The sequence below is a fragment of the Gopherus flavomarginatus genome, chromosome 1 (assembly GCF_025201925.1).
Source record: "Gopherus flavomarginatus isolate rGopFla2 chromosome 1, rGopFla2.mat.asm, whole genome shotgun sequence".
NCBI lineage: Eukaryota > Metazoa > Chordata > Testudines > Testudinidae > Gopherus > Gopherus flavomarginatus.
Genome location: NC_066617.1, coordinates 225042072 through 225057403, shown reverse-complemented (window position 1 = coordinate 225057403; position 15332 = coordinate 225042072). Strand labels below are relative to the sequence as shown.

At 49.8% G+C, this 15332-nt stretch overlaps 1 protein-coding gene across 3 annotated transcripts in view; it reads left to right on the top strand.

Moving 5' to 3' along the window:
• The window catches only part of C1HXorf58 (chromosome 1 CXorf58 homolog), a 36928-nt gene that overhangs the window by 11147 nt on the left and 10449 nt on the right, over positions 1-15332 (top strand). For all 3 annotated transcript variants that reach the window (XM_050936658.1, XM_050936657.1, XM_050936660.1), the window contains one exon: positions 4080-4211. In XM_050936658.1, the coding sequence (XP_050792615.1) occupies positions 4080-4211 (132 nt within the window). The remainder of the gene's footprint in view (positions 1-4079; positions 4212-15332) is intronic.

Sequence of the window (15332 nt, the reverse complement as noted above, 5' to 3'; positions counted from 1 at the left end):
GGTGCAGGTGGCACGGAAGCCGCAGGAGTCTTATGCTTCTTAACCCACGGAGAGAGGGAACGGTGCCGAGCAGATGACAGTGCCGGCGACGGTCGGTGCCGAGGGGCCTTAGCAGTACCGGCTCGATCCGGTGCCGAAGAGACACTTCTGCTTGATATGGACTGTCCAGCGCTCAGTGCCGAGGGCAGAGGAGTAAGAGCTGCCTCCATCAGGAGCTGTTTCAGACAAAAGTCCCGCTCCTTCTTCGTCCTGGGCTTAAAAGCCTTACAGATCCGGCACTTATCCGAGAGGTGGGATTCCCCAAGGCACTTAAGGCAAGATTCATGGGGATCTCCCATTGGCATCGGCCTGTGGCAGGTTGAGCACAGTTTGAAGCCCGGTGAACCGGGCATGGGGCCCAGTACTGGGTGCGGGGAAGGGGCTAATCCCCGAACCCCTGTCAACTATATACACTAACTATAACAAAGAATGAATAAAATTAACCATAAACTATAGAATTTACAACTATATACACGAGAATTAATAAAAGAACTGCGAGTAGCTAGGGAGGTGGAGATCAGCTAAGCCACGCTCCACTGTTCCAGCGACCGACACGGGCGGTAAGAAGGAACTGAAGGGACGTTGGGTCGGCAGAGGTATATATCCAGTGGCGCCCGGCCGACCCACTGAGTGTTGCTAGGGTAAAAATCTTCCGATGAGCGTGCACGTGGCGCGCACACACCTAATTGGAATCGATATGAGCAAACACTCAAAGAAGAACTATATTTTTAGGCCCTATAAATTAGTTATGTCAAAAAATTAGTTTTTATAAATTTTCTGAACAGAATTCCATTAACCTTGTTCTTTTGACAGGTTATCCTTCCAGTGATGATGTACTTAGAAACAAAATCACAACTTCTGATGCATTGAACAATAAGTTCTATTCTATATAGATTTCTATTCTATGCTCATCTCTATAGTATATAAGTACCTATAAAAATAAGCTGTGCGCACTTAGATTATAAACTCTTTAGGGTCTGGATCGCCTCTTTGTTCTGCGTTTGAAAATGGCTTAGCACTGTGGGCTCCTGGTCCATGCTGGTGCTACTGTAATACTACTAATAATAATACAGTGTTTTTCTTCTTCAAGCAAGTCCACACTCTAGTGTATGTTATTCCTGTAATACAAGAAGCAAAAATTATTTTGGACCAAAAGAATAACACTGTTGTAGCAATTGTGTGGTGCAGGTTGGGTTTCAAGCTGGATTTCTGAAGGCACATACTAGTATTTTCTTTCTTTAAAACTGCCTATTCTTTATTGACTGTATTGTCTTAAAGAAAGGAGGTTTTAAATACATAATAGGTACATCAAAGATTTTTTACTTTGTGTATTAGACCCTTTGCTTGTAGGAGACTCAATTTGAAGAATGCTTCAATAATCTTCACCTATTCTCTCACCACTTTCTTCTGTTTCCTCGAAAGTCAACAAGGCAGCTAGTAGAAGAATGCAGACAATGAGAATGGTACAGATTTGCCATGTATCTGCCAATCCTTTGGAAAGTATGTAGTGCATGACAAATCCTTGAGGGAGATTTGACAAGTCTGCTGCAGCTGGTTGAGCTGTCTAACAGAATGGCAAAAGGAATTCAATGTTAATAAATGTGAAGTAGTGCACACTGGAGAAGACAATGTAAACAGGGATTTCTGACCTTTCACATCAATACCCTTATCACTGTAGTATGGGAAATTCTTATGTGGGTCTGTCTCAATCTCTCTTGTTAAAGCCATTCCACTTGGTATTAAGTATGCATTGGGCCAGAAAAATAGTGTGAGGATGACTCTATGGTCCAGTGGTTCGGCAGTCATCTGAGAGGTCGGAACCTCTTCTCATCAGGTCTCCCACATCCCAGGTGAGTACCCTAACCACTGGTTATAACTAATGATTATAAGGGAGGCTGCTGCCTCCTCTCTCTCCCCTCCCAAGTGTTTTGTGTGGAATTAGGCATGCTCCTGAACACACCTACTGGATCAGACTATACAAGCAAAATGTGGGAGAATGCCTGTCTTCACCTGGTTTGAGGATCATGCTGGGGCTTATAGATAGGTATTGGACATCTGCGTGAGACACCAGTGCACATGCCCAGAGGCAGAAACAAAGGTATATAGGAACTCTTGCAGTGAAAATTTAGGTGCCGAGTGAGTTTAGGTACTTACATGGTTAGGTGGCAGTAGAGCACGGGGGTTGTGGATCTGGGACTTGGGTACTTAACTCGCTTTGTAGATCTGGGATTGTCTACTTTGTGAAAATCAGCTGCCAGAATCTTGGATCACCTTTGGTCTGAGAGCAGGCTGCTCACCTAGCTTTCCAGTTAGAAGAAACACACAGTGGGTACTAAACTAGAGGAAAGGGTTTTAAGAACAGAAAAGGACCATACTGGTGTTTCAAAAATGATGGAGTAAAGAAGAGTCCCATAAACTGCCTAAACTGGTCTGTAAGCACTAACCTAAAAATCCAAATAGTGAAATATTGCAGAAATTAACATTCAGATACAGTAGTATATTTTACAGAAGTTCTGTCACTGCATCATTTGATGTGTTATGTCTCAATATAATATGTATAGCACAGCATGATGTCAGAAATGCAAGTGGTCAGTAGCTACTGATCTTCTAACCTATTCAATTTAGCTTATATTTAACATGAGTGAGAACATCTTTATATTTTAAGCAAAGAGGCCCGTGTTTTAGGTTTATTCCACCCAAGTAAGGAAAAAGTTGCTGTCAATATAGTGTTATTGACTAATTCAGTCACTCATGAATCAATATAATTTCCTTTTTGTGAAATGAAGGAGGGTGGCAGCTTTGCAAGAAAGAATTTTTCTGGTGTTTGCATGTAGCTTTCATCTGTAATTTTTTAAAAATTATTCTTAATTCCATCACGTTGGTGGTTGCTGTGGAGACAGTTCCTCAGCACTCTTACAACAGAAAAATTGGGTATGGCCAAAACAATTATTTGAATATATAACAACTTTACCTTTCTTACAACATCTTTAATACAAAGATATCAATTATAATTATAGATATTCACCATTGAAATACAGACATTTCTGTGTCAGAGGGATGTTAAAATTCTAATGTCTACTCCAAACTACTAATGTGTTAAAGCTGTTTGAAAAAGTTTGCAACATTTAGAAGAATCCATTTTTTTTATATTGGCAAAGTGGGTATTTTTTTAATATTCAAAGGGACAGATCCTTAGCTGATCTGTCATAGCTCCACTGACTTCAATAAGGCTATGACAAGTTATGCAAGTTGAGGATGTGGAGCAAAACCTTCTGAACCAGTGCTAAACAGAGTCTTAAACAACCACCACCCTTAGGCAAAAATCAGACTTGACAAATTTCAGCCACAGAGATGAAGGTTTCAAAAAGCTGTAAACATCTGAGGAAGATGACACAACAACTGCAGATCTTGTTACCCATTCCAGCAATAATGCTGTATGAGGGACGAGGGAGGCAAATGTAACTGTCATTGTGAAAGCTTATATGAATGAAATAAGAGTTAATTAGAGGCTGAGTAATTAACTTAATTTTCCATCTAAAATGTAAATCCTATATTAGTTACCTGGTGCATCTGGGGGAAGCAGCTGTGTCATCACTAAGCATTATTTTCAAATTTGTAACTGAAATTGTTTCACCATTATGCTGACCACTATTTTCTCATTGTTTACTTGTATTCCTCTGACTGTCTGTATCCATTTGTTGTCTCTTGTCTTATACTTAAATTGTAAGGTGGCTGGGACAGGGACTATCTCTTCTGTTTGTACAGCACCTAGCACAATGGCATTCTTGGTCCATGACTAGAGCTTCTAGGTGCGACAATTGTATAAATAATATTAATAATACAGTTAGTGGACAATCCATCTCCAATCGTGCTGAGCTTTCTGTGTACTAATTAGAATTCCTTGTTTATTTTAATTTTTTGTTGAGAACTGGGATTTCAGGAGGATTAAGACTTTTCCCTGAGTTGAAATATGAGGACTGTAGGAATTTTGTGTGTGTGTTTTTGGTTTTTTAGCTACAGCATATTTCCTGTTTTTATAGGCAGCAGTTGATGCTTGCAAGTTGATGGGACATCGAAAATATTATGATCAAATGATATGGGATGAACTTCAGTACCAAAACCACAAAATAATAGACGAAATAGATGTTGCTACAGTGAAAGATTATATGCAAGTAAGAAATGTTTTCAAATATTTTCTCAGAGGTTTTGGTAATGGAAAAAAAACTTTTGGGGAAAAAAGATTTACATGATCTAAAATATAGATAGTGACTATAACTGCATGACTAAAATTTAAAGACCTAATTCTCAAGTGCTTACACCTTGTGCAGCCATTTATATCAGCTCAAAATAAGTGTAAAGGATACCTTAAGCACTTCCGTGGGAGTGCAGAAATCTTATTTGGTGGCGTTTTACATCCACCTTGAACCGATGTAAATGACTACAAATTACAAGGCAGTGGAAAATTAAGTCCTATGATTGTGAAGCTTCAGAGAAGTTATTGAAGTTGTATGGATTAGTTCCTATAATATGTATTGTCAGGGTTACACAAGGATGGTAGAAATGTTTTAAAGATCAGTCTGATAACAGTGATACTCTTTAAATGGAAGAAGTGAGAAGAGAACCGGTACCATTATTTTTCTTTTAGACCAGCGTTAGTATATTGATTTTGATGGAATTACAACTGATTTACAGTGGTATAAGTGAGGCCTGGTCTACACTACGCGTTTAAACCGATTTTAGCAGTGTTAAACCGATTTAACGCTGTACCCATCCACACGAGGCCCTTTATATCGATAAAGGGCTCTTTAAATTGGTTTCTGTACTCCTCCCTAACGAGAGAAGTAGTGCTAAAATCGGTATTACCATATCGTATTAGGGTTAGTGTGGCCACAAATCGACGGTATTGGCCTCCGGGTGGTATCCCACAGTGCACTATTGTGACCACTCTGGACAGCAATCTCAACTCGAATTCGCTGGCCAGGTATACAGGAAAAGCCCCACGAACTTTTAAATTTCATTTCCTATTTGGCCAGCATGGAGCTCTGATTAGCACAGGTCTCCTGAGAATCGAAAAAGAGCTCCAGCATGGACCGCACAGGAGGTACTGGATCTGATCGCTATATGGGGAAAGGATTCTGTGCTAACAGAACTACGTTCCAAAAGAAGAAATGAAAAAATATTTGAAAAAATTTTCCAAGGCTATGATGGAGAAAGGCCACACTAGGGACTCAGTGCAGTGCAGAGTGAAAGTTAAGGAGCTCAGACAAGCCTACCAAAGAAGCAAACGGAAGGTCCGAGGCAGGGCCGAAAACATGCCACTTCTATGCTGAGCTGCATGCAATTCTAGGGGGGTCCGCCCCCAATACCCCACCCCCGTGCCTGGATTCCGATGTGGGGGTGGTAATCTCAGCCATGGCTGAGGATCTGTGGACGGAGAAGATGAAGAGGAGGAAGAGGAGGACGAGCTTGCAGAGAGCACACAGCACTCCGTTAGCCCCAACAGCCAGGAGCTTTTTCTCACCCAGACAGAATTTCCCTCCCAGCCCTCCCAAGCCACTAGCCCAGTCAGTGAAGCCATGGAAGCAACCTCTGGTGAGTGCACCTTTGTAAATATAAAACATGGTTTAAAAGCAAGCATATTTTAATGATTGATTTTGCCCTGAGGACTTGGGATGCATTCGCGGCCAGTACAGTTATTGGAAAAGTTTGTTAACATGTCTGGGGATGGAGCGGAAATCCTCCAGGGACATCTCCATGAAGCGCTCCTGGAGGTACTCCAAAAGCCTTTGCAGAAGGTTTCTGGGCAAGGCAGCCTTATTCCATCCACCATGGTAGGACACTTTACTATGTCATGCACGTAGCAAGTAATTGGGTATCATTGCATGACAAAGCATAGCTGCGTATGGTCCCGGTGATTGCTGGCATTCAAGAAACATCTGTTCTTTATCGCACTGTGTTACTCTCAGGAGAGTGATATTGTTCATGGTAACCTGGTTGAAATTCAGGAATTTAAGTAAGGGGCCAGAGATGGCCATTCCTACTGGGCTGTTCGCCTGTTGCTTAAAAGAAATCCTTCCTTGCACGTAGCCAAGCGGGGGGGAGGGGAATAACGCTGAGCTTTTTCGCGTTTGGCTATCAGGGATCTTCCCTGCTACCAGCCACGCGGTGGGGGGGCGAGAAGGGGGGTGATTAGCAGTGATCTTCCATGATACCAGCAATGATACCAGCCATGCGACCTTGTAGTGAAATCACATGTGCTATGTAAGGTGAGTAGTGTTGTTCACTGTGAAAGAGTATAACCATTGTTCAGTAAAATGTATCTTTTTAAATACTTCTCTCCCTTTTTTCCCTCCCTTATGCAGCTGCACATTTTTCAAGTCTCCCTACTCCAGCCCGAAGGCTATCTCAGATAAGGCGGAGGAAAAAGAAGACGCGAGACAAAATGTTCTTGGAAATTATGGAAGTGACCTGCAATGAAAGAGCTCATCTGAATGAGTGGAAGGACATGGTATCAAATTACAGGAAAGATGCCAGTGAACGTGAGGACAGGAGGGACCGACGTGAGGATAGGAGAGACGCTCGAGATGAGAGGTGGTGGCAGGAAGATCAAAGGTGGCGGGATGCAACGCTGGGGTTGCCGCGTGATCAAACATATCCTCCAACGTCTGGTGGAGCTTCAGGAAGAGCAGCGGGGTCACAGAGTGCCGCTGCAGCCCCTGTGTAACCACCCTCACCACTCACCATGTTCCATGTCTTCCTCACCCAGACGTGTAAGAACGCGTGGGGGAAGGCTTCGTGCACCCACCCACTCCACCCCCGTGGATAGCCCAACCAAAAGGCTGTCATTACATTGAAATGTTTTTAGTAGCCTTTTCCTTCCCTCCTATCCTCCTCCCAAACCACACTCGGGATACCTTGTCATTTCTCTCCCTCTTTTTATAATGACTTTTTAATAAAGAATACATGATTTTTAAACGATAGTGACTTTATTTCCTTAAGCAAGCTGTAATCGAAGGGGGAGGGTGGGTTGCTTACAGGGAATGAGTCAATCAAGGGAGGGGGGGTTCATCAAGGGGAAACAAAAAGACGGTTACTCACCTTTGTAACTGTTGTTCTTCGAGATGTGTTGCTCATATCCATTCCAGTTAGGTGTGCGCGCCGCGCGTGCACATTCGTCGGAAAACTTTTACCCTAGCAACTCAGTGGGCCGGCAGGTCGCCCCCTAGAGTGGCGCCATCATGGCGCTTGATATATACCCCTGCCGGCCCACCCGCTCCTCAGTTCCTTCTTGCCGGCTACTCCGACAGTGGGGAAGGAGGGCGGGTGTGGAATGGATATGAGCAACACATCTCGAAGAACAACAGTTACAAAGGTGAGTAACCGTCTTTTCTTCTTCGAGTGATTGCTCATATCCATTCCAGTTAGGTGAATCCCAAGCCTTACGTAGGCGGTGGGGTCGGAGTGAAATGTGGCAGAATGAAAACTGCTGAGCCAGAGGCTACAGCATCTCTTGACTGTTGAACCAGGGCATACTGCGAAGCAAAGGTATGGACCGAGGACCAATGGAGCTGCGCGACAGATCTCATGGGTAGGAACACGAGCCAGCAAGGCGGCAGATGAAGCCTGAGCCCTGGTAGACTGTACGATGATGTGGCTTGGGGAAATAGGAGCCAAATCATAACAAGTGCGGAAGTCCGCCATCACCCAAGATGAGATCCTCTGAGAGGAAAACAAGCAAGCCCTCCCTTTGGCCCGCTACCGTGACAGAGCTGGGGCACCTCACGAAATGGTTCTGGCAGCGCAATATAAATGCGAGCACTCCACAGATGTCCAAGGAGTGCAACGGTTGTGCCCATTGCGTTGAGCTGTGGGTAACATGAAAGGCCGAAACCACCTTAGGGAGGAAAGCCGGGTGCGGTCATAACTGCACCTTGTCTCTGTGAAACCTAGTGTACGGCGGAACCCCCGTAAGAGCTCTGAGCTCGGAGACCCGTCTGGCCGATGTAACAGCTACGAGGAAAGTTGTCGTCCAAGACAGGTATATCAGAGGGCCAGTCGTGAACGGCTCGACTGGGGGAGACATAAGTCTGGTTAAAACTAGGTTGAGGTCCCAGGTTGGGGCTGGGCGGCGCACCCGAGGGTGCAAGCTCTCCAAGCCCTTGAGGGATCTCGAACCCATAGAGCGTGAGAACACGGAACGTCCACCTTAGCCTGGCTGGAAGGTAGAGATGGCTGCTGAGTGTATCCTCAGCGATGATACCGCCAGGTCCTGCCGCTGAAGGCCAGAGGCAGGCCAAATAGAGGGGATCGAGACCTCAGCAGGAGCAAGATCGAGCGTATTGCAGCTGTAGAAGAAACGCTTCCACCTGGCCCGGTACGTTGACCAGGTGGAAGGCTTCCTGTCACCCCGGCTCAGTTACGCAGCAGCCACACCGTGAGGCGAAGAGGCTGCAGGTCCGAGTGACGAAGCCTGTCGTTGCCCTGAGTGATGAGGTCTGGGTGGGGTGGCAGGGTAATTGGGTCTGTTATTGACAGGCCGAGGAACGTGGTATATCAGTGCTGCCTGGACCACTCTGGAGTGATCATGATGATGCGCGCTCTGCCCCTGCGGAGTTTGAGCAGGACCTAATGAACCAGTGGGAACAGTGGGAAGGCATAATGGAGTTGGCCTTTCCACGGCATCAGGAATGCGTCCAAGATCGATCCCGAAGAGAGACCTTGGAAGGAGCAGAACAACTGGCATTTTCTGCTCTCTCGGTGAGCGAACAGGTCTATGTGAGGAAACATCTCCGCTTCTGGAAAGCAGAACGCCTCACATGGGGCAGAGTGATCACTCGTAAGACAGGAAAGACCTGCTGAGTCAAAGCGCCAAGACGTTCCGAACGCCTGGGAGAAAGGACGTCACCAGCTCCATCGAGTGGACCATGCAAAAGTCCCGGAAATGGATGGCCTCCTGACAAAAGGGGGGAGGACCATGTCCCTCCCTGGATATTTATGAAGCACATGGCCGCTGTGTTGGCTGTAAACACCGAGATACAACAGCCTCGCAGCTGCCGCTGGAACCCCTGGCACGCCAGGCGGACTACTCTCATTTTTGGGGCATTGATGTGGAATGCCAGCTCCCGAGAAGACCAAAGGCCTTAAGCTCGGAGGTGACCATGAGCACTTGAGCAGAGAGATGACGCGTCCGTCGTCAGGGGCAGTGAGGGCTGGGGCGGATGAAACCGCATCCCTGCCCACACCAGGGAGGGAGTTAGCCACCACTCTAGGGAGCCTAAGGTGCTCGAGGGAACGGTGACTACCATGACCATTGGCTCCCTGTCCGGGTGGTACGCCGAGGTGAGCCGGACTTGGAGAGGACGGAGGCGGAGCTTAGCGTGTTTGGTTACAAACTTGCGGGCAACCATTGACCCAGGAGACTGAGACAAGTACGAGCCGAGGTCGTTGGGAAAGCCTGCAGACCTCAGATGATTGTTGCCATCGCCTAAAACCGCAGTTGTGATAAGCAGGCTCCGGCTAGGTAGGAGACCAGGATAGCTCCTAGGAAGTCCAACCTCTGCGTGGGAACCAGAGTGGATTGCTCTATAGTAATCATCAGGCCTTGACCTGTGAATAAGACCGTGACGATGCCCACGCGCTGAGTGGTTTGTGTCTCAGAGTCTCCTCGGATAAGCGAATCGTCCAGATACGGAAAAACGCATATCCGACATCAGCGAAGGTAGGCGGCGACTATGGCCGTAAACCAGAAGTACTGACAGTTGGCTAGAAAGCGGAGGTATCTCCTGTGCGGAGGGAAGATGGCGTTGCGAAAGTACGCGTCCTTCATATCCAGGGCGGCATAGTAGCCCCCAGGAGGCAAGGATGGAATAATGGTTCCCAGGGATACCGTGAGGAACTTCAACCTTATCCTAAAACGGTTGAGTCCGTGCAGAACTAGGAAGGTCTGAGACCTGCGTTCGAGTGGGGGACTAGGGCATAACGGGAGTAAAACCCCTTGCCCCTTTCGTCCATCGGCGTCTGCACCTCTTGTACGAGGAATTGCTCGTGAGAGGGGTCCCTGAAGGGGGGACAGGGCTGGAACAAATTAGAGGTGGTACCTATGCTCCACCGTGCGCAGGATCCAGCGATCTGAAATTAACTGGGGCCACGCCAGGAGAAAGCGGGATTGGGATCCCGGCCTGTGACTGGTACACCGCCCTCAGGCGCACCTTGGAAGGTTCGTCTTTGGTCCCAGTGGTAATTGCGAGGGACCTTAACCTTGGCTCTTTAGGGGTCCTGACGTTCGTCTGCGACCACCTTGGCCTCGCCGTTTGCCAAAGTCCTGTCTCTGGCTAGGCACAGAGTACGGCGGCTGGGGACAGAAAGGCCTGCGTTTGGTCGCTGGCATATGCATGCTGAGAGAGCGCATTAGGACCCTATTGTCCATCAGGCTTGGCAGCCTGGGACTGTCTTTGCCGCGAAAGGCCTTTACCAACAAAGGGTAAATCCTGAATGGCATACTGCAGCTCCGGCCGGAGGTTTGAAACCTGAAGCCATGAGATGCACCTCATGGCGACACCAAAGGCCAGAGTCCTGGCTGCAGAGTCTGCTGCGTCCAACGAGGCCTGGAGGGACGCTCTGGGTACCTTTTTTTTTTTTCCCCCCCGTCCTCCAAGACGGCAGCGAACTCTTGGCGGGAGTTTTGAGGGAGAAACTCCATAAACTAAACTACCTTCACCCAGGTGCTATAATTATCGCAGCTAAGCAAGGCTTGTTGCTTTGCTACCCAGAGCTGCAGGGCCTCTGCAGAGTACACCTGGCGGCCAAACAGGTTCATTCGCCAAGCCTCTTTCGGTTTCGGGGCTGGCGCCCGCTGGCCATCATATCAGAATCGTGGTCCTGAGCATAAGATCTGCGCATGTGGGATGACACGGATGCGTGTCCGGATGGCCATGGAGGTACTAAAAGAAGGCACAGGCAGAGTCTCTGACTCTATCGGACCTTGCCCAACTCGGCACCGGGAACCGGCACCGGGAGGCGTACCGGTACCTGGAACGAGATCCAGACCCGCAACCAGAATGGTGCCTGGAGGTCGACCGAGATCTCGAGGCTCGGGGAGAGGCTACAGGAGTCAAGGTACCTGTCGCGGTGCCGGGAGTCGGAATGGTGCCGATAGCGGGTCGGCGAACGGGATACCGACCGGTGCAGCGAGTGCGACCAGTACCGATGAGGAAAACAGCACCGGGACTGCAAGTGGTGTCGGGCGTGCCGACAGGATCTGGAGTGTCTGCGGGACCGTGATCATGAACGGTGCCGCTCTGCTGTGCTGACAGAGGACAGTCACATGAAGAGACTGTATTACCCGCACCGGCGGTGCCGGGGTCAGGCAGCATCGACTCTGTCATGGTAATGAGATCCCTCGCCGTTGGTAATGTCTCCAGCGTGGAGGGAACAGCAGGCTCAACCACAGTGCATACTGGGGAGCTGTCAGGCACCGGATTCGACGGCCCTCGTGGGACCGGGATCGATGGCACCGAGGTCGTCAGAGCTTCGGTAGGCGTCGGTGCCGGGTGATCCGAGTTAGATGAGCTGTCTGGCTGCGGTGCCGTTGGCACGGAAGCAGCAGGAGCAATAAGCTCAACCACGGCGCGTGCCGGGGAGCCGTCAGGCACCGGATTCTACGGCCCTTGTGGGACTGGAATCGACGGTGCCGACGTTGTCGGTGCCTCAGAGGTGTCGGTGCTGGGCAATCCGACTTAGACGAGCTCTCTGGCTGCGGTGCCGTTGGTACGGAAGCAGCAGGAGCAGTAGCTCAACCACGGCGCGTGCCGGGGAGCCGTCAGGCACCGGATTCTACGGCCCTTGTGGGACTGGAATCGACGGTGCCGACGTTGTCGGTGCCTCAGAGGTGTCGGTGCTGGGCAATCCGACTTAGACGAGCTCTCTGGCTGCGGTGCCGTTGGTACGGAAGCAGCAGGAGCAGTAGCTCAACCACGGCGCGTGCCGGGGAGCCGTCAGGCACCGGATTCTACGGCCCTTGTGGGACCGGGATCGACGGTGCCGACGTCGTCGGTGCCGCAGCAGGTGTCGGTGCCGGGCGATCCGACTTAGACGAGCTCTCTGGCTGCGGTGCCGTTGGCACGGAAGCAGCAGGAGCAGTAGCTCAACCACGGCGCGTGCCGGGGAGCCGTCAGGCACCGGATTCCACGGCCCTTGTGGGACCGGGATCGACGGTGCCGACGTCGTCGGTGCCGCAGCAGGTGTCGGTGCCAGGCGATCCGACTTAGACGAGCTCTCTGGCTGCGGTGCCGTTGGCACGGAAGCAGCAGGAGCAGTAGCTCAACCACGGCGCGTGCCGGGGAGCCGTCAGGCACCGGATTCTACGGCCCTTGTGGGACCTGGATCGACGGTGCCGACGTCGTCGGTGCCTCAGCAGGTGTCGGTGCCGGGCGATCCGACTTAGACGAGCTCTCTGGCTGCGGTGCAGTTGGCACGGAAGCAGCAGGAGCAGTAAGCTCTACCACAGCGCGTGCCGGGGAGCTGTCAGGCACCGGATTCAATGGCCCTGGGGGACTGGAATCGACGGTGCCGATGTCATCGGTGCCTCTGCAGGTGTCGGTGCCGGGCAATCCGACTTAGACGAGCTCTCTGGCTGCGATGCAGGTGGCACGGAAGCAGCAGGAGCAGGGGGCTCAACCACGGCGCGTGCCGGGGAGCCGTCAGGCACCAGCAGGAATTGTAGGCTCTCTCGACCTCGGAGGAAGGGAGCGGTGCCGAGTCGACTTCAGTGCCGGCGACGGCCGGTGCCAAAAGGCCTTGGCAGTACCGGCGGGGTCCGGTGCCGAGGAGGCGCTTCTGCCAGCCGCTTGATCATCGCTCGGCGCCAAAGGTGGAGGGGTAAGTGAAAGTCCCGCTCCTTTTTGTTCTCGGCTTAAAAGCCTTGCAAATGGGGCACTTAGCTGTCAAGTGTGATTCCCTGAGGCACTTCAAACAGGAGTCGTGTGGATCTCCCTTCTGCATCGGCTTCTGGCAGGCCGAGCCCATTTTAAAACCCGGTGAGCTGTGCATGGGCTCCGGCACCGGGTTCATGGAAGAGGCTACTTCCTGAACCCCGCTAACTATTACTAAACTAACTATGTTAGCAAAGAAAAAACGTATAACTATACAAATATATATATAAAAGGATTATAACTGCATAACTATATACGAGAACTACGAGTAGCTAGGGAAGTGGAGGTCAGCTAAGCCGCGCTCCACTGTTCCAACGACCGACACGGGCGGTAAGAAGGAACTGAGGAGCGGGTGGGCCGGCAGGGGTATATATCAAGCGCCATGATGGCGCCACTCTAGGGGGCGACCTGCCGGCCCACTGAGTTGCTAGGGTAAAAGTTTTCCGACGAATGTGCACGCGCGGCGCGCACACCTAACTGGAATGGATATGAGCAATCACTCGAAGAAGAACAACAGTTACACCATACCCTGGCCCATGATGAAACTCATTTTCAAAGCTTCTCTGATGCGCACCACTTCCTGGTGTGCTCTTTTAATCACCCTGATGTCTGGCTGCACGTAATCAGCAGCCAGGTGATTTGCCTCAGCCTCCCACCCCGCCATAAAGGTCTCCCCCTTACTCTCACAGAGATTGTAGTGCACACAGCAAGCAGCAATAACAAAGGGGACATTGGTTTGGCTGAGGTCTGAGCGAGTCAGTAATGTGTGCCAGCGTGCCTTTAAAAACGGCCAAATGCACATTCTACCACCATTCTGCACTTGCTCAGCCTGTAGTTGAACAGCTCCTGACTACTGTCCAGGCTGCCTGTGTATGGCTTCATGAACCATGGCATCAAGGGGTAGGCTGGGTCCCCCAGGATAACTACAGGCATTTCAACATCCCCAATGGTTATTTCCTGGTCTGGGAAGTAATTCCCTTGCTACAGCCATTTAAACAGAGTAGTGTTCTTGAAGACGCAAGCGTCATGAACCCTTCTTGGCCATCCCTCGTGGATGTTGGTGAAATGTCCCTTGTGATCCACCAGTGCTTGCTGCACCATTGAAAAGTACCCCTTGCGGTTTACATACTGGGTGCCCTGGTGCTCCGGTGCCAAGATAGTGATATGGGTTCCATCTACTGCCCCCCCACAGTTAGGGAATCCCATTGCAGCAAAGCCATCCACTATGACCTGCACATTTCCCAGAGTCACAACCTTTCGTAGCAGCAGCTTAATGATTGCTTTGGCTACTTGCATCACAGCAGCCCCCACAGTAGATTTTCCCACTCCAAATTGATTCCCGAATGACCGGTAGCTGTCTGGCGTTGCAAGCTTCCAGAGGGCTATTGCCACTCGCTTCTCAACTGTGAGGGCTGCTTTCATCTTGGTATTATGGCGTTTCTGGGCAGGGGAAAGCAAGTCACAATGTTCCATGAAAGTGCCCTTACGCATGCGAAAGTTTCGCAGCCACTGCGAATCGTCCCACACCTGCAAAACTATGCGGTCCCACCAGTCTGTGCTTGTTTCCCGGGCCCAAAATTGGCGTTCAATAGCTAGAACCTGCCCCATTACCAACAGGATCTCCAAAGCGCAGGGGCCCGCGGTTTGAGAGAATTCTGTGTCCATGTCCTCATCACTCTTGTCGCTGCGCTGCCGTAGCCGCCTCCTCATCCTTGCCTGGCTTTGCAGGTCCCGGTTCAGCATAGACTGCATGAGAATGCGCGAGGTGTTTACAACGTCCACGATTGCGGTATTGATCTGAGCAGGGACCATGCTTGCTGTGCTATGGCGTCTGCTCAGTTCACCCAGGAAAAAAGGCACAAAACGGTTGTCTGCTGCTTTCAGGGAGGGAAGGGGTGAGTCTGTACCCAGAACCACCCGTGACAATGATTTTTGCCCCATCAGGCACTGGGATCTCAACCCAGAATTCCAAGGGGCGGGGGAGACTGCGGGAACTATGGGATAGCTACCTATAGTGCAATACTCAAGAAATCAACGCTAGCCTCGGACCATGGACGCACACTGCCGAATTAATGTGCCTAGTGTGGCTGTGTGCACTCGACTTCATACAATCTGTTTTACAAAACCGGTTTATGTAAAATCGGAATAATCCCGTAGTGTAGACGTACCCTGAGAGAAGAATCATCACCAAGAAGTACTGATGCTTGAGTAGTGCAGTGAAACCTTTTCTGGTTAATTCCTATATTTAAAAAATTAGGGCCAAATCGTGGATGACTGGCTATGGCACCCATATCTAAGAAGGACAGTAACACGTAAAGATGGCTATAAAAAATACTCTAATTTCAAGTAATATTTGTTAGTATA